General features: G+C 39.9%; 1 protein-coding gene across 6 annotated transcripts in view; it reads right to left on the bottom strand.

The window, feature by feature from the left end:
* TMEM131L (transmembrane 131 like) overlaps positions 1-25525 on the bottom strand; it is an 81498-nt gene that overhangs the window by 12656 nt on the left and 43317 nt on the right. For all 6 annotated transcript variants that reach the window (XM_063136251.1, XM_063136250.1, XM_063136249.1 and 3 more), the window contains 16 exons: positions 23491-23644; positions 23319-23377; positions 22077-22185; positions 18412-18517; positions 15621-15774; positions 14671-14841; positions 14024-14093; positions 13396-13513; positions 11648-11786; positions 9561-9670; positions 8605-8677; positions 5547-5689; positions 3523-3665; positions 2964-3150; positions 1111-1296; positions 245-394 (listed from right to left, as the gene is read on the bottom strand). In XM_063136251.1, coding sequence (XP_062992321.1) covers positions 245-394; positions 1111-1296; positions 2964-3150; positions 3523-3665; positions 5547-5689; positions 8605-8677; positions 9561-9670; positions 11648-11786; positions 13396-13513; positions 14024-14093; positions 14671-14841; positions 15621-15774; positions 18412-18517; positions 22077-22185; positions 23319-23377; positions 23491-23644 — 2072 coding nt within the window. The remainder of the gene's footprint in view (positions 1-244; positions 395-1110; positions 1297-2963; positions 3151-3522; positions 3666-5546; positions 5690-8604; positions 8678-9560; positions 9671-11647; positions 11787-13395; positions 13514-14023; positions 14094-14670; positions 14842-15620; positions 15775-18411; positions 18518-22076; positions 22186-23318; positions 23378-23490; positions 23645-25525) is intronic.

The raw sequence follows: 25525 nt of genomic DNA, 5'->3' as shown, positions 1-25525 counted from the left end.
ATGCAAGCTCCTGCTGTGGAGACCTTGCATATCTACACGATACTCAATGAGCTGCTTTTTATTATCATGTCAATAGAGACAACAGCTAGTCATCGAAATAGTAAGGGCAGCCATCCCTTGAGACAGTAGAATCAGCAACCACCACGTATCTATTTTCAAAATCAAACAGCAGCACCAATACCAGTTTAACACTTAAAAAAAAAATCCCCTCAAGAGTCTTGCACAGAAATATAAGATTAATTACTTGTAAGATTCAGAGCTGATGATGTCCACAGAACCGTTGTTTTGCAGCGGAGAAGAACTGGGATTTGGCCTCTGTCTTGACTTCACAAATTCTGTTAGAATGTATTGTGCTTGTTGGAAAGCTATCAGAATTACACCAAATAGAGACAAACTGCAAGAGAGAGAGGAATACGTGAATAAAGACAAGTTGAAATGTGCAAAACAAAATAATGCAAGAGCCAGGTTCAAGACGTTGGAAGAATAAAGACCATCCAAATGGGTGGTTATGACCTCTGTTAAAGTTATGGTCAACATTTGCAAGTAAAGGGCTCCAACTGCATCAATAAAACTACCTGAAAAGCCTTCCCTCAATACCCCTTTTCCAAAGCCCTCTATGGAGCCTGGCAAACTTCTAAAATAGTTTACTACAATTGCATTCCCTCCCGGCTTCTCCTTTCCAGCCTGTCCTATCTATGTCCCCATTTCCTGCTCTTTACATCATCGTACCATTGCTGGACGAGGCACCTAGTAATGGATTGTTCCGAGAGCTTCTTCCTCTGGCAGTTACTTTGAGGGCAGCTATTTTATACGGAAGTATGCAAACTGTGAAGAGTCCTGCCAGAGCTTGCAAATGTATGCACTGCCTGTCTACATCAATGTAATCAATACTGTCTACACCAATGTAAATAGGCACAGAAAGTCCTTTAAAAAAAAAAAAAGATGAGCGAGAAGGAGAAAGTCCACAACAATAAAAGCTACCATGGTGTCTCACAAAAAGCAGTTGTTAAAATTTGTGTTGAAAAGTTATTCTAGTTTGGCTAAGGAACTGATTCGATAAGTTTTTAGTTGGTACCAAACTGAAAAGGTCTTGAGAATTAAATGCTTCACCTGACAAAGAGCACTGTAAGTCTCCAGAAAGACTCTTCCCAGCTGGGCCCTGGCACCACATCTGCACACAGGGGTAAAAGATGGTGAGGGAGGGTCACATTGAGGGTGAAGTGGAACTCAACACCAGCAGCAGTCACCAGAGTCAGCTCTCGAATAACCCAAGAAGAAGTGAAATCTGGAGTAAACCTGCATTGGGAGAAAATCAAAAACATTGAAGCTGCTGATATTTTTAATGGGCTCTATAGCTTTCATTGTTGTTGTTGCTGAAATCTTTATTTGAAGGTTCAGGTCCCACTGAACTTCAGGTTTTTTCCTTTAGAGATCAAGCTGGGCAGAGACTCAGGTAAGACCTCTGAGAGGTGAGCCTGCCAACCAAAGTTTGTAGGTTAAATAGGAAGAACCTGATTTTGCCTTTGTGGAAAAGCGATATATTTGGCCTCATATGTATTTTATTTCTTCTTCTGTGTTAAGTCCTATTCTCTCCCCATGTTAGTTTTAGGCAGTTTTATTAGGTCAGTTTATTTGTATTGTTTTATAAAAAGTTGTATGGATTGGTGTGAACCACTCTGGGCATACAAATAAATGGATGCTGATGATATACCTCAGGACTTAATCTGGAGTAACAGATGCTAAATAGTATCTACTGAAATCAAATGCTACATATGCATAAGAGCTTACAATTACAACTTTAAGGGTAATACATGAAAAACAATTTAGAAATCCTGAATAATGCCAGTACCTAGCTTCTAAATGAATAAGTTGAAAAAGGAAGGAATGCTACAGCTGTCTGGTATAGGATCATCATAGTCATCAAAAGCAAGTGAGTTATATAACTTTGCTAAAATAAATAAATAAAATCCACTCTTTCTATAAATACATTAAAAATACAAATAGGTTTTCTACTCTTTGGAGAAAAATAATTGATTTTGATTTATGCAGAAGAGAGGTAGGGAATCTTCACCCAAAGGATTCCCCAACCAGCCCACCAGTTTCATTCCCTGGCCCCGCCTCCTCTCCCTGGCCTCACCCAGGGCTAACTTTCTCTAGTGTTGACAAGAGAAGCCTACTCTTATCTCTGATCAGTAATTGGAGGGAAGAATGAGGCTTCCCTTGACAGCACTAGAAGAAGATAATCTCTCTTCAGTGCTGACAAGGGAAACTCCTATGCTTATTTTAGCTGATCAGTGATTGGAGATTAAGAGTGGAGTTTCAACCGTTATCAACTCTAAGAAATGCTGCCTTTAGTGCTGACAAGGGAAAAGCATTCATTTTCTTTGTACAGAGAGCCTCTCTGCACAGAGAAAGATTTCTCTTTCTCCATGTGTAGAACAGTGATCATCTCCATGGCTCTGATGATGTCAAGGAGTGTTGCTGTCCCCTAAAGTCATCTGTCCCCTGGGGCTTGTTCCAGGAGGAAAACCAGACCTTGGGGCAGGAATGTTTCCCCGCTCCTGATGTAGAAGGATGTAATGGATCAACAATTATTGGTTTGAAATCTAGAGCTTATAACAGAGTAAAGATATTGGCTATTTTTTCTGACTGATGAACAGTGTTCCAAGGTCAGTAGCCGGAGCTGGCAACTTTTAACTATGCTACTCCTACCCCTCCACAAAACATGTTACATAATAGAAATGTTTTCCTTCCAGTTTTATAACTGTCCTTGCAAAATTATCCTCTTGGAGAGCATGCCCCTGTCTGGAAAACATATTTCCCCAAACACCATAGATTACGAGTATTTGTTTTAAGTGAGAACAGACCAACATTTCAAGCAAGTAGTATCCTGACTTTAATGAGCACCAAACACAATTTTAAAGTAAGTTTGTTTGTAAATAAAAAAAGCGGCAAATGCTTACACAATGCTAATCTCTCGTGAAGAGTTCTGTGCCAGAAAAAAGTCCTGGCAATTGAGTACTTCAAACCCATATCCTTGGCAACTATACCCATTAATCTTCATAGAGGTTACAGTGATAGGAAGATGACCAATGTTTTCAACTTTAAAGTTCTTTGTGATAGATAAAATTTGCCTGCCATCTTTCAGTTCTGAAAAAAATCAACATTTAGTTATTTTCACAATAGCCATTAAAACCTATCTTGAGGTACTGCTGTAATAATAAACAAAAACTAGATTTTTTCTCAACTGTATTTCAATATATTCATTTATATCATGGAAGAGAGAGTGACATGTTATCTCACTTCACATGCAACATTTTCCTCACATGAAATGTAGGAAATATGTGCACCAGGATATACCATCAATGGGGTGATGGCACATGTATATTACCTCGAACATTCACAGCAGAAATGATGGTGGTGTCTGAGAAAATAGACATGTGTGTGATATTCACAGATGGCTGTAGCCATGATTGTGCACAACCCACTTCGTCCCTTCCTGACAAACTGGTTGTCACTCACGTCGTCTGCAGTCCATGAGAGTTGACTCCGGCACCTTAAATCGAAGGGACCCTCCTGCCCCTGGCAAACGTCCCCCTACTTTCAATAGTTCTCTGGCTCCGATGCCTTCAACATAAACCACATCCAGAACAGTCAGGTTATTCCTGCAACAAAGCAACAAAGCTTTAACAACTGAATTTAAGGAAAGGAAAGGTGGTTTCCAACCATTTCACTCAACAGCACAAAATGTGGGCTTCTATTGGAAAAACAATGAATATTTTAGCATTGCTGAGACCAAACGAAATTCCTGGGAATGTAGGTTATTTCAGTCTTTGTATACAGCAAATCCAAACTTTATGGAAGTCCAGAAGACCAGCTATCGGACTAGTTGTGGCAACTACTTTTATGAGAAGTCACCATGATAAGGAAATAGAAGGGGGAGGAATTCTTCATCACTACCAGCCGAGTGGACTTGCCTATCATCACTCCCTGTACAAAGCCCTACCTAGGAGATTGGATTCAGCCCAAGGGCCTCTAGTGCCAATACCTAGGCTAACATAATCACAGAGACAGATAGTGAATTTAATCTTTCCCTGGTTATTCTCTGCATAACCTGATCCCTATAGCCTTGGTACTGTCTGTTCGGCATTCTGAGAACCACACTTCCATGATGCATAAATTATATTATGCGTTACCTTTCTTGCTTACTTTTGACCTTTGTTTGTTTTGTTTGCTTAGAAAGAACCAGTGCACAGGGTTTGATCTGAACTGGGTCCCTAGAGTAGGGATATTTATTCATTTAAGCTCTTTCTATACCACTTGACATCCCAGGACGTCCAAGCAGTATACATAAAAGCACAATACACTACAATATAAAACCTGTATAAAACAATAAATAAGTAAAGAATTTACGACACAGCAGTAAAACAGAGCAGTCATGTGACTGATTAAAAGTCAGGGAAACACTGAATGAACAAATGTGTTTTCAAGACATGTGTGAAGCCCGGCAGTTTCTGCCTCTCCAATATGGGGCTTTAACATTTTGCCCCCTGCTGTGATCACAACCCAGATTGGGGCCCCATGCACATGCAATTTCCACTAACAAAACGAATCAATTCATTTCAGTGGACCCTTTTGTTTTGACAATGTAATTGAACTGAAATTAAACCCAAAAGCCTAATCAAAAACATGTAAGTGACGATGAGGGTTATTTGTGCATTTCTTTAAGCGACGCTATGAACCTCCCCCAGTGATTACATGAACTACAAAATGTTTTGAGATTTAACTTATAACCTGCTGTATTTCACAACTACAGGATATTAAGAGCAGGCCGCAACTGAGCTGAAGGGACTAAAATATGAATTTTAGTGTTCCTTGCTTTTAATGTGTTTAGAAAGAGCTACTTCTCCATTCTCCCATGTGAAGTGTTTCCTATGACTCCAAAACCTCTAGATGCATACTTGTGTGTACGTAGGGATGGGAGAAATTGCAAGGCGGGGGTCTCCCAAGTTCCTCCTCAGGCTCAACCCACCTCATTCTTGTTCCTAATTGCACCTTTCCCACCCTACCCCCGTTTGAATGGGGAAAGTATTATGTGGGGGCACATCTTTTAGAAGTGTGCCCTGAAATGTGTACTTTCCCTTCATTGACTAAAGTGTGAACATGCACATTTTTAAGGCACACATTTTTCAAAAGTAGGCATTTTACAAACATTGCAAGATGAAGAACATGTGAGCTTTGCCTTCAAAATGTGCTCATGTTCAAGGATGTCAACCAGCAAACGCTTGTCTTAAACAGAAAGCAAATGCTCCCATATGTATTCATGTGCTTTTTCTTTTTTCTTTTTAAAGCACATATCCCATCTAATATTATTTCTTTTCAGTGATCTACACAGCAAAGGACTTTTATAACAACTTTTCTTTAAATACGAAGTATTTTTGAAGGAAGTTTCAGAAGTGAACCTGATGTATTTGAATGGAAATCTGAAACAAACGTTTCCAATATTATGTCCGATTCCCTCCACAGAAGGTCAAGGATAGACCTACCTTACCAATATAAGGGAAGTTACCCTTTTGTAATCAAGAGGTGTAAAGACAACACCAACTCTCTTAGCTTCTAAAGGTTGCAACTTTAAATTAAGGGTCTCAGAACTAGATCCTATGTAATCATGGTCTTCTTGTACTTCATCCTACAAAAAACAAAAACAAAAAAGAAATAGCAAAACAAAAACATTACGACGTTATCCATCTCTGGTTGTCAAGACAATAACCTAACAGTGTCAATACATTGCTTGTTGAGGCACATTTGTCCCCATTTTTAATGCATTAAAAAAAACCTAAAACTTTTTCAGTGTAGCAACACTCCTAATTCTTTATTTTTCCCACAAATTAAATTTGATTATGGGAGATGGGGGGGGACAGACGACTATTGTTTTCTACATCTATTTAGTTAGAATGTCCTGTTTTAATAAATTTAAAATTGATTTTATTGAGCTGGAGACTTTATCAACTGAGAAAGAAAGCCTATAGTCCTTAGACAGCATCCCAGGGGGCCATAGAGAAAGCCCCTCTGAGGCTGTAGGCAGAACTCAGACCTTGGAAGTGTTTTCCTGACACTGGAGCCCTAATTTTGGCTCCAGCCAGCCACCGTGGAGGTTTTCATGGTGGCTCCCTCTATGAGGTCAGAACTGACCTCATAACATGTGTGTATGGGGGCGGGGGAAAACACATTTGGGGGCATGCTGTAAGCCTTGCCTTTGACTTCCGCCTTGCTGGCAAGAGATGAAAGGGCAAAAGATCATTCTGCTGAGAGCATAGGATTTCTCTCTGAAGTTATTTTCTTAACATATTTCTTTAGCACAGCGCAATAAATGTTATGAATATAATGTTATCAATATCTTCTTGTGAATTATCAGGCTCCACTGTTATACATATATACAGACACAAACTTAGGTAATGCTGTTAAGACTACAGCAATCTTAGTTCCCATTCAAAATCAATGGAACTTAACTCATGACTAACGTGCCCTACTGATTTCAACTAAATTAGTCCCTTTGTTCCAGGCCATTTTTCTGTGGTGACTAGCATCATCTGGTTCTGACTACACTTTACGCTTTGGCACCACCCATGTATAAGAGGACAGCTTTTTTTGTAACCTAAACAACATTATTTTGTCGTTCCATCATAATGAACTGTAGTAATAAGTATTTTTTTGTTTTTAAACTGAAAAAATAAGGAAGGAAGATTTATTATTTTTATATGTATTTTCATAGTTAATACCAGCTTCGGATAGTTGGATGTTTTTCCTCTATGTAAAGGCAATTGATTCTCATCTTACTACAAAGCTCCAGCCCCAAAGGCTTACTGAAAAACACATCTGGAATAGAAGGGCTCATCTACACCAAGCAGATATTCCACTATGAAAGCGGTTTGAAAGCGGTATATAAAAGGCAGGAGCCACACTACTGCTTTATAGTGGTACTGAAGTGCACTGACAACTGTTGGGACCCATGACACATACCATATACTGCTTTCATACCACTTTCATAGTATTATATCCCGCTTGGTGTAGATGTGTCATGGGCCCCAACAGTTGTCAGTGCACTTCAATACCACTATAAAGCAGTAGTGTAGCTCCTGCCTTTTATATACCACTTTCATACCGCTTTCATAGTGGAATATCCTGCTTGGTGTAGATGATCCTGAAGATATTCAACTTGGAAGCCTCAAAACATGGATTAAAAACAAGATCATGATATCAACCATTTGGCTTCAGGCACTAAAATCTTGAGCATGCCCAGAACTATGCATTCTAAGAAAGGTTATAGTAACCATGGAAACCAGAGAAGACTGGCAGCAGACAATGTAAATTGCTGCAGATCTTAGGCTAAACCTGCATAATGTAAGAAAAGAGGATGTGCTAGAAATAAGATCAACACAGCAATTTGGAACAGATACCAAATGGATATTTAAATCCAGTTTATGTTAAACTATGACATCACATCTGAAGGACAGAGTGCGAGTGAACTGAATAGGAAAAGGAAAAGGTGCAAGGAAGAGCACGCTCATAGCATGCTCCCTCTCCCTCCCGCTGCCCTGCCTGCCCCATTCTTTTGATGAGGTCACAGAGTATCTTCTTTACTCATTAGTCCCAGACACACATCATCCTATCATTGGGAGAAGGAAAGGACGTGCATTGTCAGGACACTGCAGCTATTGCAGAAGGGCCGAAGGGGAGAGGATCCATAGTGTGCAGTGTACATGGGACACTGAAAATACAGCTACATGGCTCCACCTGTGTGCTGAAGTTTCAAGTGCTGGGGATGGGGGACGATAAAGCCTCATTCAACCCAATTCCTCCACACTTTGTTGGAATTTCCAAGGCTCAATGTTCTAGCATTTCCACTGAGGTTGCAGTGCAAAACATAAAACTTTTAAGTGTTGGATGTAGGGTTTTTTATATATATATATAAGCCTTTCATCAAATTTCATCAGTTTTATCATTTCAAATTGCTCAAAGCTGATTTCCCTTGAAAACTAATGCCATCCAAAGGCTAAATGCATTTTATGTATTCTCTGCGAGCCCCTGCCAAAGGAAGTGAGGCAGGTGGCTACTAGGAGGAGGGCTTTCTCTGCTGTTGCACCCCGGCTGTGGAATGAGCTCCCCAGAGAGGTTTGCTTGGCGCCTACAGTGTACTCCTTCCGTCACCAGCTGAAGACCTTTTTATTTTCTCAGTATTTTAACACCTAATTTAACTTAAATTTAACCTTTGCTGTTTTAATTCCATATTTTAACCTATATCAATTTTTTCTGTGTGGTTTTATGCTGGTTGTGCTTTTTATATTGTATTTTGTAATTGTGTTTTTAGATTGTTGGTTGTTTTTATGCTCTTCATGATTTTAATTTTTGTGAAATGCCCAGAGAGCTTCAGTTATTGGGCAGTATAAAAATGTAATAAATAAATAAATAAATATTCTACGAAAAATACCAAAATCTTTCATGCTCAGAAATATTTGCATATAAATATGCTCTGGAAAAAATACAGACAGACAGTCTGATCAATGCAGATAAGCTCCATTTCTCAGAGAGGAAAACATGGCTTACCCGATGAGCATATTCTTCTGTCAATCTGAATTCAGTGGTTGTAAAATTAATAGACTGCACATTCGCACCAAACCTATATAAACCAAGATAAAAAATATACATGTATAAACCTATTTGTCTATGTATGGTTTTGAGTACATATGCATTAGAGGAAGAGCCAACTTTGAGAACAAATTTATTTTATGGCTCTAGGTAATTTGAATCATTCACTGTATAAGAAACATCTTGTGTCATATACCTCCCACACATGCATTCTGCATACCTCTTAGTAATTCACATGCACTCTAAATTCAGTAGGAAGTCATATGTTTTTAATTAAAACAGAAATGCTGGGAGTCAAATAGCTTGGAAGTCTCTTTATATTTAAAGTCATTTTTGGACAAATAATGAAAGCCCTTTTCAGATAATCCCTCCACATGTTGAGTGAATATGGCGGAAGAAACAGCATAGCACCTAATGGCCCTAAACTCACTCTTAATCTCTGCATGTTCAGTGGAAAGTCTTCCTTGGAATTGGGAATTCTCTGCAATCAGGATTCTGAATAGCATGGAAAACCATATACATGCACAGCCACACACTTATGCAGACACACAGGTTGGGTTCACACATCACATTAACCCATAGCAGGTTGCAAGCTATGCTGGGTAGGTGGTTATGAAACAACCTACTGTGCTCCTGTGAGATGATCAGGCAAACAATTGGGAGAGGAACATCCTACAGAGAACATGCCAACTAACACCGCCCTGAGATCTTAATGATATAGGGCGGGATACAAATGTTTTAAATAAATAAATAAACCCATCATAGGTTGTTCCAGAAAATAAGCCATCGTGGTTTAGCGTGTTGCATGAACCCAGTCACACGGTTCCATGCATTCAAAGAACATGTGGAAAGTGGCTAACTACAGATTATATTACAAAGGGAAAGTGTCATTCTTAAATTGTTATATTCATTACCATTTGCTGAGCAGACTCAGTGGAGCTCGAGGATCAGGATAGAAAGACAGAGGCAGAAGTTGCAACGTAACTGGGAAGGACGAAGGGTTTCTTAACGTGAAATATTTTACCTAAATAGTTAAAAACAACAACACCATTTCATATTTTATACTTCACTCAAGCCTCTCACTACAATATGTAATTTTGGTACAAGATATTCTCAACAATGTTACAAAACCCTGGTTTTCTGAAATGTTTACAAAACTACAGAAATATTGCCAAATTTTAAATGTGATAAAATTAGTGAATCAACTACATGTATGTCTCTTATTTGTATTCAAAAGAAAATAATTTCTTGCAACATGAACCAATTATAAGCTAAATATTTTCTCTCAACAAATTTTGAATTTATTAAATGGTGGTTTAAAATGAAATGACATGTACCATATTATGAAGTTTTATATATTCATGCCTATTAGACACCCATTAAGTTTAGAAAATCCCAGTTCCGCAAGGCTCGGTGCTTGGCCCGTTGTTCTTTTCCTTATACATGTTGCCCTTGGGCAAGCTTATTCAATCTCATGGCCTCCAATATCATCTGTACGCCGATGATACACAACTATATCTGTCATCTCCGGAACTTTCTCCTGATGTTCACGATCGTATCTCGGCATGTCTTTCAGACATCTCAGCTTGGCTGCTTCATCGTCGTTTGAAACTTAATATGGCAAAGACCGAATTGCTTGTTTTTCCTCCTAAACCTTCTCCTCATCTCTCATTCTCTCTTACTGTCAATGATGTTACGCTTACTCCGGTCAAGGAAGCTCGTAGCCTTGGCTTTATATTTGACTCCTCGCTCTCCTTTATTCCTCATATTGAGGCAGTAGCTAAATCTTGTCGTTTTTCCCTGTATAATATTGCCAGGATTCGATCATTTTTGTCTGTCTCTTCTGCCAAGACGCTTGTTCATGCGCTGGTTATTTCACGGTTGGACTACTGCAACCTTCTTCTCTCTGGCCTTCCTTCTTCTCACATCAGTCCGTTGGTTTCTGTTCACCACTCTGCCGCAAAGATCATCTTCTTGGCTCGCCGCTCTGACCATGTTACTCCGCTTCTGAAATCTCTTCATTGGCTTCCAATTCACTTCAGAATCCAATATAAACTTCTCCTGTTAACCTTCAAAGCTTTTCACAGTCTAGCTCCTTCCTATCTCTCCTCTCTCATCTCACACTATTGCCCCGCTCGTGCTCTTCGCTCCTCTGATGCCATGTTTCTCGCCTGCCCAAGGGCCTCTACTTCCCTTGCTCGGCTTCGTCCATTTTCTTCTGCTGCCCCTTATGCCTGGAACGCTCTTCCAGAACATTTGAGAACTACAAGTTCAATCGCAGCTTTTAAAGCTCAACTAAAAACTTTTCTTTTTCCTAAAGCTTTTAAAACTTGATGTTGTGCGGACTTTATACTGTTAGTTTTACCCTACCCTGTGCCTGTTGGCATTCTCTTCCCCTCCTTATTGTTTTACTTTGATTTTATTAGATTGTAAGCCTATGCGGCAGGGCCTTGCTATTTACTGTATTACTCTGTACAGCACCATGTACATTGATGGTGCTATATAAATTAATAATAATAATAATAATAATAATAATAATAATAATAATACTGGTTTCAGTCTTCTTCAGTCACACTGACGGTTTCAACCACACTAAGGGTGAAATCCTATGCATGTTTAGACAGAAAAAAGTCTTAAAACTCCCAGTATGCCCCAGCCAGGAAGATGTAGGATTGTTTTCTGTCTAAACATGCATAAGTTTGCACGCTAAATCTATTAGACAATCCTCTATTAAATTCATGTGAAATATAAACATAATTTCCCTTTTTCAGAACCAGTCTAAAAATGATCATCATCATCATCATCATTTATTTCTTACCCGCCTCTCCACTTGGATAGAGGCAGGGAACAACAATGAATGTAAAACACATAAAAACTGATTAAAAACATACTATACATGATTAAAACATCCTTAAAACATCCTAAAATTTCACTGGTAAGGAGTTTTAACAAAACCAAAAAACCCTTCTCAATAATATATGCAATCTAACTATGGCCTCACCATGCTATTCGTTGGTGCAGCTGCACTGAAGTTCAATGTAAGACCAAGTTCTGTAACCAAGTGGGGAAAAGATAATGCAAACGACTCATCTTCAGGATTCTTTTGATGAGCAGCTTGAATAATTTCCCCAAGATTTCTCCTGTTGAGTTAACGACAACAGAAACCATTTTAAAATAAATACTTGCTGGTTTTGATGGTAATCTCCTAGGGAAAAACTGAAGGAGCCTTAACATTACATCCTTGTGTTGAGAATAAATTTTCAACATTTTGAGTTTGATCGTTATGTTTTTTAAATCTCCTACTGGAGACCGGACAATTCCATACTAAACCTTTTAAAAAAGCAACACATTTAAATGTTTTACTACCACTTAACTTTGCTGGAAATTGGCACAGGATTGTCAGCACTTTTAAAGAGTGTTACAAATGTAATGCTTCAGAACCATTTACTGCAGTTAAACTATTTCTTCCCATCTCCAGTGAAAATCCTGCAGCTGACTTTAACCATTGCTCAAGCTTATGTTGCCACGAGCTTTAAACATGGTAAATGCTAACACGGTTCACTATTACCCAGGAACTGCTGGTTAATAACAACCATGACTCCTGATCAGAATCAGTTTCAGGACCCATGCCAAATCCTGGGCTCCAGCACCCCAGGTGGCCCCACCACTAACATCTACTCTAGATCCCCCTTTAAAAAATACTGCTACTGCCATAGACAATAGAGCAGGCACAGCTCTTGTTCTCGTAGTTTCCTCCAGCGACCGTGTTGGTTTGGTCACCCGGGGTATTGTGAGAAAAACAACAGTGTGACTAGAAGCTACTGAAAAAAAGAGCTTTGGTTCTTCTTCTGCTTCTGGCTGCTGCCAATACCAGCAGTAGTGTTGAACATTTGTAGAAAAGGGAAAATAGTGAAAACCCAGAACTTGCCAAGAGTTCTGTCAACATTGCCAGTGGTGGCAGAATCAAAACCTTGCTTTTAAAAAGGTATAAAGAGAGGCAAGCTGGGGAGAAGTGGAAAAGGCCTATGTAGAAGGAGAACCACTGCCAGGAACTCTGACAAGCCCTGCCCCTTGCCGTCCTAAAATCTAGGGACAGTCTTAGGCCTAATCTACATCAAGCAGGATATTGTACTATGAAAGGAGTATGAAAATGGTATATAAAAGGCAGGAGCCACATCAAGCAGGATGTAGTGGTATGAAAGCGGTATATGTAAATAGGCCCCAACAGCTGTCAGTGCAGTTCAATACTGCTATAAAGCAGTAGTGTGGCTCCTGCCTTTTATATATTGTTTTCATTGTGCAATATCCTGCTTGGTGTAGATTAGGCCTTAGTTAATATAACTATGAAACTATAGAACCAGTGTGGTGTAGGGGTTAGAATGTTGGACTGGGACTCAAGAGATCTGGGTTCTAGTCTCCACTTCGCCATGAAGCTCAGTGGGTGAATCTCAACCGAACCTACTTCACGGGGATGTTGTGAGGATAAAATGGAGAGGAAGAGGATCACGTAAGCCACCTTACGTTCCTTTCAAAAGGAAAAGGCACGATATACATATAATAAATAAACAAATAAATAATAAGACAGGACCATGCTAAAGGCCCAGCAGCAGGAAGCAAGGGCATATATAGAAACCAGAGATGCTCAAAGGATGAAAACACATAATAGCATGGTCAAAATCTCTTCCTTCAACCATAGTTAAGGAATCGGAAGAGTTTGTGTCCTTATTGCTGAAAATTCTTTATACACACCTGCAAATTTCACTGTGCTTAATTTTTTGCCATTTTTCATGGAGTTCATATGCAAGATCAGAATCCACGTTCCATGTAGAGCTGTCCAGAGAAAGGCTCCTTTCCCAAAGAAGGTTTGCTAAAATGATAAATAATGTTCAGTTTTATTGATACATAATTTCTGTTTCCTTCCTTGAACTCTATTCTGGTGCTATAACCATCACTTCAAACATCAAGAGTCCAGGAAGGCACCATGAGGAAACACTTAAAATGTAAGATCAGCTGTTTGTACGAATAGATCTTAATAATGCCTAAAAACCACATCCTTCTAAGCCTGTTAAAATATGCCCTCGCTGCTCTAGCTCTAGCTCACCTGCCGTTTTATGCTAACCTAACATCCCTGCCACACTATCAAACCTACATCCCCCTATTTTCCCTGTGAAAAAAAAACAAATTAGTTAAAGTAAATAGTCTGCATTACAAAATGTTCAACCTTGCATACATAAAAGAATTATAAAATCTATAAAGAATTAGCTAAGTATTCAGAGAAATGAATGTTTACGAAAACTAATATCCCCACGATTACTAATCCTTCTATTTTATCCATTAGGATCCTACACAGAAACACCTATTTTTTCACTACATTTACCTGTGTCCGACATTCTCAAGGAACAATACACATCATGATGTGCTACGGCTTCAAAATGTACATCTCCCTGCTGAAAAACATTAATTGAAAAATTGTTATGCCAACACCGTATGTCAATTTTACTTTTTATTTTAAGAATCTAAATATAGACCAGCATGTCTGGCTCACTGTAATATCCCACACTCTTAATTGTGTTTTTACACAAGTGAGGAGAAAATCAAAACTTCAAGAAACTTCATAAATTACATGAAGTGATGAATGAAGTGCTTGCATGTTTAAGCTGTTTCTTGTAACTCACACTATTTTCACTACAGAAAGATGCACATGGATTACAGTAGATTCTTGTACCCTGTTGCTTTCATTTCCCACCAATTACAGTAATATGCAAAGTGGTCCAGAGCATCCTGGGTTCAATCTATTCAGATTGAAGAACAATATAAAATAAATTTGGAAGGAAGATCCACTGCTTCAATGAGTCTGCATAATTTAATATTTTGTTAGATTGGAAACAATTGTCCTACCTTTAACTTTTATGGACAACCTTTCCAAAAATCTAATAGCTAGTATAAGAGATAATATTATTCCAGAAAAAATCCTCCTTCTCAACAAATCATATATATGTGCAGTGCAGTTCAATATAGTAGTACCTGGGACAAAGCAGAATAAATCTGTAGCGGTATCTCAAAGATCACTCCAACATTTGTAGTCACAAAAACATTGGAAAATAAACTTGTTACAGATTCTTGCATATGGAGTTTCAAGGAAAATACATTCCAACAGCCTGGAGGTAGAGTCAAAGGATCCGTGAAGTTCAGAACCTAATGGCAAAAATGTCAGATGAAATTAATGGTGCATAAAGTTCACATATGTCCAATTACCATATTTACAAGTATGTGTTTTATATCTCTTGCTCCTAATCCTACAAAAACACTAAACTGGTTTAAAAAGTGAGAGGTCCAGTTCCCTTTCCTGCTGCCCCGTACCTAGAAGCATGCTACACTGTCCCATTGGCCGTCCATCCTGTTGTCAAAGGAGTGCTGCCCTCATCCAGTGGCACATCCTGGAGATGAGCTAGATCAGGCCCTAGCCACATAAATGCATCTTTGTACTCAAGTATAAGAAAGGCTGTGTGCATTTTTCAATTCTGTTATGTTGCCCATGAGTGGAATTTGGTAATGAGTACAAAATTCAGTATCCTGACAGTCTCAGATACCCATGAGGAAATGTCTGAAAATCTGTAGGAAATACCCAGCAATGTTTCAGAAACTACAAGAAGGGAAACTAAGCAGTCCTCTTTTAGTGATCAGTGTTGGGCTTCAGTGCTCTAAATAATTCTCCTAATCTCCCGTTGATAACACAATCCAAAATAAATTATGCAGCAGCAGATGCATACAAATGTTCACAGAATTTAATGTTTCTTAGTACACACTTCATTTTTATTTTTATTTTTGTGCAATGTACATGAGGCAGTATTTTTAAGGGAGATTTTTTGTGCTATTTTAAGCGATATTTACACAGAAAAGAGGGAACGGTTGTGTTATCTTACTGCCATTCACTTAAGGAAAATTGATTAGTGAGTTTTAAAAGAAAAGCTCACCTTTAGAACGTCCTTAGTTTCTCTTGAAACATAGACATCATTTAGCACAATGCTAAAATCAAAATTGTTCGTAAACCATATAGACCAAGATGCTGAAATGCTGCGATGTGGTTCTATATGGAATACTGTCGCGAATGGATCAATGCCAAGGTACCTACAGAGAGAAAACAGAACACTGGTCACCATGAAGGTTCTTCCTGCTTTGGCAAAACAGAGGCATGCAACAATGGGTTAATTCTCCTGCTACCCAGGGAAAGCAAAGCATAACCTGACCAAGTCTATTAGATAGATTAGAAATGAAAGAATGGTGGATATTTTAGACTCAGAGAGCATAGATGCATCTCTGGATGTTGTCAGAGTAGGTTCCTTTAAGCTGAACACATAAAGATGACATGGCTTTAGAAATCAAAGGCAAGAAAACTTTATTTAAAGTCTGGAGTTCTAACAAGCTAAGAACCCACACATTCACCTTCCTCCTTGTCCAATGGATTGGGGGTAGGGGGTGTCCTGGGGTAGGGATTGACACTGATTCATTATCCTCCTCATGCGGACTAGGAGGGAAAGTTCTCTGATGAGTCGGCAACCAACCTGATGGAAGTTGATTGGGATCAACTGATTCTGGGTTGGACTCCTCTGAGGAGTGAAGGAGGATCACTTTAACCTGCTTAGTTGCCTTGCGTCTAGTCCTTTTTTTTTGCCTTTAGGAGGGAGGCAGAGAAAAGTCTAAAAAGCTTCCTCTTTCCTGTTCTATTTATGAGAGCACCTATGTATATTCAGTTGCAATAACTGGTAAGTCAGATCTCCAATTATAGCATGTTTAATCTTTTGCAGAAATGAGGGGAAATCCAAGGTGTCAGCCTCATGGAAGGCACATAAACCCGAGGGTTTGGAATTCTGATTTCCAACAGCTGAGGAGAACTGTCCCAACTGAATAGAAGGATTGTTGTCCATTTCTGCAGTTTCCTGAGAGCTGGAACTGCTTGCTTTGGCCTGCACTGCCACCTGGTGGCCAGGGAAGGAAGTTCATCCACTCTATATGGCACCATGTTTTGCTGCCAAACTAAGGATTAGAAACGCTCAAGAACTCTTGTCTTTTCTGCATCCCTATTCTATTTTGCCTATTAAAAGTCCCTTCCCTGCCTCCTTATATAGCCCTTTCTGCTGTTTTGCTGCTAGAGCACCGTGATGGTGGCGTTCATTGACAGGCCTCCACAAGCTCCAGGGTGCTTGAATGGGAGGTCTCTACCTGACTGTTGTATGCATTTGCACAACTTGGGTACTCACAACAGGAGTCCCCATGGCACTGCAGCAAGTTGTTTTGTGATTCTCAGCATCCAAACATGCTGTGTCTCTTTTCTTTGTTGCGGGGTTTGAAACAATGCATTTTCCCGTGGGGGGCCATGTCTTGGAGAAACAGAGGGTCAGGCAAGGCAATGAGAAAAGAAAAAGGGGTTGTTTTAAAAGTTACTTAGGAGAATTGAAGAAAGAAACAAAGATTCTTAAAAGGAAAGGTAGGTAAGCTAAATCTGTAAGAAAACAAAAACTCAAGGAAGGATTTGGAGAGAGGATAATAAAGGCCTTTCACTAGAAAAGATAGCTGGAAGCTATCAAGCTCTGCCCAGGGCAAAGGCTGGAAAAGAATTGGAGAGGTATCTTGCAGCACCAAACCTAGTGAAGAAATCAGAAATGCAAAAATTGGAAGTTTTAGAAAAACAATTGGGGGAAAGACCTTTACTGGGTGATAAGAGAAGTTAATCTATTGTTGCTTGCCTACACACACCAAAATGAGAAAGGTTATAAATATAGATAGATAGATAGATCCAATTATCAGTGCTGTTAACATTTATCTCACATTACAAAATTATACAGTTTTATAGCTTAACGAGATATTGCTGTTTGATTTTTTAATAATTTGATATTATAGAAAGTAATATCACACTATAGCATGAACACTGGGAATGTAAGGGTCAAATCACACAGGGTGGCTTCAACACACATCGTTGAATGATTTGCTGATGAATTTGTGAGAGCTGTTTCCATTGAAATGTATCCTGTTTTAAATTGATATAAAATGTCTATTGGTAGTACTGACTTGAAATGGGTCTTCCATACATCCCAGCTATTATATGATGTTGCCCTCATGAAATAATGAACATGCATCTGCAAACAGGAATCTAGAACCTAATTGTACATGCTTTACTTATTTATTATATTCCTAATCTGTCCAATAACTAATGTTCTCTGGGCAGATTACGAACAGTTAAAAAACTACAAAATCATAGTACAGTTAAAAATAGAAAATACAATAAAATATTTAGAAGAATAAAATGCAATATAATGCGAAACAAGAAACAGCACAGGAAAGGCTAAAAGAGCCATAACAATCTAGGTTCTTCCCTCCACCTTCCATATGATATTGGAAGCTAACCTCATACATGATGGGATCCCATCTATCCCAAAGGACTCATGGGAGGTCTGCAAATCCTACTACCACACTACAAGTCAAGAACCTCTGTAAGCCGTCTTTGTACCACAATCATACCACATGAAATAGTCCTGATTTAGAACATCCATCTGTTTTTACTGTTTCTAAAAAGTGAAACAGCCCCAACATAGGGCCTTCTAGATGTGTTGGTACTATAACTCCCATCATTCCCCCAGAGCATGACCAATGGACGCATTGGCTTGGAATAATAGGAGTTGTAGTCCAACACATCTGAAAGGCCTCAGGTTGGGAAAGGCTGTTATAGAATATGCATCTCAATATTGTAATGATAGCATTAAGACTTACCCTTCCATCACTGGATGGGAAAGACATGCTCTTGGCAAGGTTGTACCGTCCAAGAGATTCATCCTCTCATTAACAGCATGATTGCTTCCAAGGCCACACGATGTACCTGGGTTAAGAAAGAGAGTGTCTTATTTCAGCATATAAAGTCTGAGGATCCCAACAGTTTCTGAAGAGAATAAATGCTGTAGCTTCAACTCAAACATAAATTCCTTATAATACTGATCATGAAGTACTTTGAACTAGAAATAAAAAGGGGAGAAAAACTGAAACAACCTTGAAAGCAGTGGGGTTTTCTATGACTTTTCCCAAGTGGCCAGAAATTACAAGTTTTTTTGGAAAAAATTACAAGTTTTCCAAAATAAAAAAATGAGGGGGGGGGGGACGTCTTCTGGACTATTTCTCTTTCAGGATAGATTCAGGATCTATTAAGATCTTTACTGTGAATGTTGTAAGGGCTATGATACAGACAGGGGCACATGAAAGTTTGGGACAGAGCATGTCCACACCCCCTACAAAATTTAGCCCTACTTGGGTTGCCAGATGCTTATATAGAGCTATTATTACAGCCAATTGATGCTACCACAAATCCCATCTGATAAAACGGGATTTATTCTAGAGACACATGTGCCATAATATGCATTGTATTGATGGCTACCCTTGAAGAAGATTAGGAAATTTCAACTGGTACAGAATGTGGCTGCTCGGGTGCTTGGCTGTCAGAACATTTTACACCAATTCTGTACCAGTTGCTCTGGCTTCCCAAATGTTTCTGGGACCAATTCAGTGTTGGTTTTGCGCTACAAAGGTTGGACTGATGTTGTTGGACCACAGGGGTCGGTCTTGTCCCCCATGCTGTTTAACATGTACATGAAACCGTTGGGTGCGGTCATCCGGAGTTTTGGAGTGCGCTGTCATCAGTACGCTGATGACACGCAGCTCTACTGCTCCTTTTCAACTTCATCAGGTGTGGCTGTGAATGTGCTGAACCGGTGCTTGGCTGCGACAATGGACTGGATGAGGGCTAATAAACTGAAACTCAATCCAGACAAGACTGAGATGCTGCTGGTGGGTGGTTCCTCTGATCGGATGGGGGGTGTTCAACCGGTTCTGGATGGGGTTGCACTCCCCCTGAAGGAGCAGGTTCGTAGCTTGGGGGTTCTCCTAGAACCATCTTTGTCACTTGAGGCACAGGTGGCCTCGGTGGCACGGAGTGCCTTCTACCAACTTCAGTTGGTGGCCCAGCTACGCCCCTATCTGGACAGGGATAACCTAGCTTCAGTTGTCCATACTTTGGTAACTTCCAAATTAGATTACTGCAACGCCCTCTACATGGGGCAGCCTTTGAAGACGGTCCGGAAACTGCAGCTTGTGCAAAATGCGGCGGCCAGATTGATAGCTGGAACAGGGAGGTTTGAGCATGTAACACCGATTCTGGCCCGCTTGCATTGGCTGCCTATATGTTTCTGAGCCCAATTCAAGGTGCTGGTTTTAACCTATAAAGCCCTACATGGCTTGGGACCACAATACCTGATGGAACGCCTCTCCCGACATGAACCTACCCGTACACTGCGCTCAACATCTAAGGTCCTCCTCCGAGTGCCTACTCCGAGGGAAGCTCGGAGGATGGCAACAAGGGAGAGGGCCTTCTCAGTGGTTGCCCCCCGACTGTGGAATGATCTTCCCGATAAGGCTCGCCTGGCGCCAACGTTGTTATCTTTTCGGCGCCAGGTCAAGACCTTAATAAAATAAATAAATAATTCTCTTCTCCCAGGCATTTTAAGCAGCATTTAATAACGTTAAGTTTGTTTTTAATGGACCCCAGAATTGTTGTTTTAAATGGATACTGTTGTTTTTATACTGTTTTTATGTTTTTTTAAAAAAGAATTGTGTACTTTTAATGTTTACTATTTTTAATTGTTGTAAACCGCCCAGAGAGCTTTGGCTGGGGGGCGGTATATAAATGTAATAAAAATATAAATAAATAAATAAATAAATAAATTCCAATCATCCCTCACTGCTGAATATGACAACTAAGGCTGATGAAAGTTGCAGTCCAGCAACATCTAGAGGGCCACACTTCCCCTATCCTGCCCTAAACAGTTTGGAACCACATCCTTTCAAGGTGTGCCTGTATGAACCTGCCCATGCCTTAAGATTGGCATTGGAGGTCCTGCTTGATGAACCTCCCTTAAGATCAGTTTGGTTGATGGACACAAGAAACAGGAACTTCTCAGAAGTGGCCCCTATTCTAACCTTCAGAGACATTTTGAGCACCAAAACTGACCTATCCATTCTGTGACTTTAAATTCATGTGATTTTATTAGCCAGGCTGCTGATTTTCAGCTTTATTGTTGTGCTTTGTAATAATTATTTATGCTGGCTGTTTTATACATTTTTAAAGAAATTGCAGCTTAGTTTTGAATTTTTGGAATATTAAAAGTTAATAATTTTATACTTTCAGTTTTGCCTGTGTGGGGGGTGGGGTAGTTATGTTGCATGCTACCTTAAGGGGACTTTGTCATAGCAATATAAGAAGAGCCATGCTGAATCAGACCAAGGGTCTACCTAGTCCAGCACTCAGTTCACACAGTGGCCAACCAGCTGTCAACCAGGAATCCACAAGCACGACCCACAAAACCTTCCTGCCCATGTTCCCCAGTAACTGGTGTATATAGGCTTACTGCCTCTGATACTAGAGGTAGCATGAAGCCATCAGGACTAGGAGTCACTGATAACCTCATCCATGAATTTATCCAACCCCCTTTTAAAGCTATCCAAATTGGTACCCATCACTATCTCCTGTGGTAGCAAATTACATAGTTTAACTATGCACTGTGTGAAGAAGTACTTCCTTTTATTTGTCTTGAATCTCCCATCAATCAGCTTCATGGGATGCCCCAAATTCTAGTATTATGGGAGAGTATTATGTCCAGAAAGGCAGCCTAAAATTGTTTAAAATGAATAAGAAAGTTATCTTGTTGTCCCAGGAGAGCATCCGTGGGACCATAGGATTCTTCGAAGCACCCCTTCCAAGGCTGTAGACACTGCTAGGACCTTAGAAGGGGGAATCTGGTATCCGACCCCTACACCCTCGCAGCTGCAGCCTCAGACAGGTCAGAAAGCTGAGACATTGGGCAGGGAGGGGAGAGGCCAAGATACAAGGAATCCTATGGCCACTCTATCCCTAGCTCTGCCCCTGCAAGTGTGTTCTCTCTAGACGGGCTCAGAAGCCTGTCTAGAGAAGGCAAAACATGGAGGATAGAGAGGTGAACATTGCTTCCATCACTCCTCCCACCCTGCTGGCACCACCTTAGCAAGGCACTGGATACATGGAAGCATCTGGGTTTGGAGGCTTTTGCCTCATGAGGGGACAACCCATAGGATTGTGCTTTAAGTCTGTTAAGACTTGAGCAACAGAGCCTTCCTTTCCTTTTTTTATTTTTGCCATAACTAATGAAAACAGATTTATTTATTGCATTTTTATACCACCCAATAGCCGAAGCTCTCTGGGCGGTTCACAAAAATTAAAACCATGAAAAGTATAATAAAACAACCAACAGTCTAAAAACACAAATACAAAATAAAAAGCACAACCAGGATAAAACCACATATTTAATTTATATGCTACAAGTAATATCCACTTAAGACGCATGCAAGTACTTTACCTTTACAGACAATAGAAGCAAGTTCAGTGAAATTCGTGGCCGAGGATGGCAACAACATTGGCTCAAACAGCACAGAAAATGTTCCTTCCTGGGACAAGTGTTTCACATCCTGCAAAGAAAGCACATCATATTTCTATGATAGTGGGCCTGTTCAGACAACACACTAAGCCATGGTTAGGCTGCTAACTCTTTTGCAGCAAATTGTTACTGGGTGCGTTTAAACCGTGGTTATGTAACCACCATGGTGAGGAATGGTTCACACAACATGCTAAGCCATAATGTTTAGCTCAAAATGCCTAACGACCCTGGCTTAGTGTTGTTGTCTGGACAGGGGCAGCTGTAAAGTACATCTTCTTGAAAAATGTAAGTTGCAAGTAACTGCAGTTTGTCACATCAAGCCATCAAGTTATTTATTATCAAGTTAATAAATAGTAATATCATTATTTACAGGTTACTTTGATATGTACACGCACTACTGAACAGAAACACTGATCTGTGTTTCACAGTTCCATGCCCACTTTAAAACAAAGTAGAACGAAGTAGAATAAGGAAAGACACATGAACATTTGGCTGCTTGTTGGGTGGTTGTTGTTTTAAAAAACACCACCATATGACCTATTTATTCACTCACAGAGTACTGTAGAGGATGTCCCAAGAAACACTGGAATGCTCTATCTTTTGCTTTCTCTCTCTCTGGAGATAAGATTGCTGGAATGTCTAATGAGGCATACAGCCACAGTAAAAAGAAGAGTGTTTCCACCCCACCTCCAGAGCACTAAAATCTTCAGCACAAAGACTGAGTGTAAATAAAGCCCCTTGTTCACTCGCCCACCTCCTTATGTTCTTGGAAACCACCAGGGATCTTCTGAGACCCAAAATACATTTGTGTGGATACCAGGTAAGCTTCCCTGGGGAGAGAATCTGAGAAGTAGGCCCCCTCCCTCTGTTCCACCCACCAGAAATTTTATTGGTCTGAGAATGAAAATTGGCTTCCATGCTCCCTCCTCACCTCTCCATCACTTGTACACCTGGCTTCAAGTGCTTCTATCTAACCTAGTTTCGCATTAAATTAGAACTGGAAAATTATGGTTCTCTGGGCCTGGTGAATAATAACAAGCTCCATTCCCCCAGCAGAAATACTTTATATAAATATAATTTTACTGGCAGGTTACAGATAGTTAGTAAATGTTCTAATTAAAAAACACAGACACACCACAAAAGTATAATACAGAAAATAATTACCTGCACATACAAAAGATTGTTCCCTGAATGCAACACATACAAGATTACCGGGGAATCATCTGTCCAAACAAAACCAAAATCAAAGGTCAAAGCTCCAATACACTTGTGTGCATTAATTTTTTAAAAAAAGCCATAAAACTAAAAAGTACATGCAGAGTTATCTTTTACCTACCCAAGGTGTGTGTTTTGTCCATTGCTACATAAACCACAAAAAGGTTTTCCAGTAAGTATTGTCTAAGGTCCACAAATTCGTGCTGCATGTTTTCCATTCTGACCATTAAACTGATTTCTAGCAGCAGTTGACCGTCAGATGCAAAGCAGCAATTCTAATGTAAAATAAAAGGAAATCCGGGGAAAAATTAATCACAGGAGAACGAGAATTACATTCAGAACTGCACGTTTTAACTAGCTGCTAATAACAGCAATTGTCCCCACCCTGAAGGCCCTTGCACTAAATTGCAGTGTTTGAATACTACAAGTGAAAAGACGCTCTGCTGAAATTCCGACCAGTTTTACACTCAGCCAAGGCGTATTTTTTCTGAGAGATGCATAGTGGTGGGATAGCATACTATATTCTCTTTATGATAAGGAGCCAGGAAGCACTGTCCCTCGCACCCAGTTAAGAAAACAAAAAGCAATCAGTTTGTGCATGTGTGTGGGATGGGGGAGTAGTGTAGAGTGACTGTCACTCACACACACACACACACACACACACACACACACACACAGCGAGAGAGAGAGAGCTCCTTTTACCTAACATGACTACTATATCTTTCTTCTAAAAGTTAACTTAGCCAGCACCTTTAAAGGGAATTAAAAACTATTGTCCTATCTGAACAAGGAACCGAAGAATCCACGTGTTTGATGGAGAAGGACTAACATCAAGGGGTCGAACGTTTCCATCTGCCTCACCCCACCCACCACCTTGGTGCCTGATAAAACCCGCTGCCTGAAGACCAGCACTGAAAAGGATGTTTAGTGGAGAGACGCTGAGTAATGTCAATACTTCGTGGGTATGTGGAGCTTGAAGAATGACTGGCAATATTTTCCCTCCCCAGATGAGAGATGGGGAAGAAACTGTGTGAGGAGACACATGTTACAGCCTTCTTTCTTCCCAGCTCTCACCAGTGAGAGGTGTGGCTGCTAATCTGTACATGTAGCCTAATTGTGAAGAACCTTCATGTGGTATAAAGATATAGAGATTTCTGTATTCTTTTATTGGATATTGTATTATTGATATTTCTGCTATATATTTATTTGCAAGCATTATGGTTATTTACAATAGTTTTTATTGTACTTTTTGCATGTTGCGAGCTGCTTTGGGGATAACTTTTTGGAAAAGTAGCAGACAAATAAATAATAGTGATGCTAACAGAAGGGAATTCCTGGAAATTAGCTTCTCTGTCCCCCGGCAGCCCCCCAAAATGCAACAGAGAAGGCCAGGGTCCGTCCTGACTGGGGTTGTCTGTGGCGCAGGGAACTGAAGATAGGAGGATCCCAGAAACACATGTGGGGACACCTTCTACAACTTTAGGCCAATGAAGTAGTATGCAATTTCCTATAAGTCAATCAATATGTTATACAGTCTGAAGCAAAAAGATTTTGGGAACAAGCCATTATTTATCCAAGACAGACAAGAATCTATTGGTGGAAAAAGCCAAGCTTTACTAAGCCAATTTCGATCTAGAACAGAGGTGCATAACCTTTTTGGCCCTGAGGGCAGCATCAGATTCCAACCAAGGCCATCAAAAGGTCAGTGGGGCCACCAAGATCACAGCTGTCAGGATCAATGGGGAATCCCTCACAGAGAATCCAGTATAGAGGGTACAAACCAAATTTGTCCATCACCACAGTAGAGCCACAGGAAGGGAGAGATCAGTACTTTAAGGGGAGAATGATCCAACATGACTTTGTTAATCTCAAAATACCATATAACCAGAGCACCTATTAAAGTGTTTCCTGTCATATACATTAGGCTCTCTGTTACTTGGGATAAACCTAAAGTTGTCACAGAGGTGAACTTCCCCTGAAAACACAGCCTTGATTAGAGAGAGAGAGAGAGAGAGAGAGAGGGAGGGAGGTCCGCCTGGCGCCTACACTGTACTCCTTTCGTCGCCAGCTGAAGACCTTTTTATTCAATCAGTATTTTAACACTTAATTTTAACTTAAATTTAAATTATACTGTTTTAACTCTGTATTTTAACCTT

This window comes from Elgaria multicarinata, chromosome 10 (assembly GCF_023053635.1).
Source record: "Elgaria multicarinata webbii isolate HBS135686 ecotype San Diego chromosome 10, rElgMul1.1.pri, whole genome shotgun sequence".
NCBI classification, from domain to species: domain Eukaryota; kingdom Metazoa; phylum Chordata; class Lepidosauria; order Squamata; family Anguidae; genus Elgaria; species Elgaria multicarinata.
Note: the sequence above shows the minus strand (reverse complement) of the source record. Positions and strands in the feature narration are given on the sequence as shown.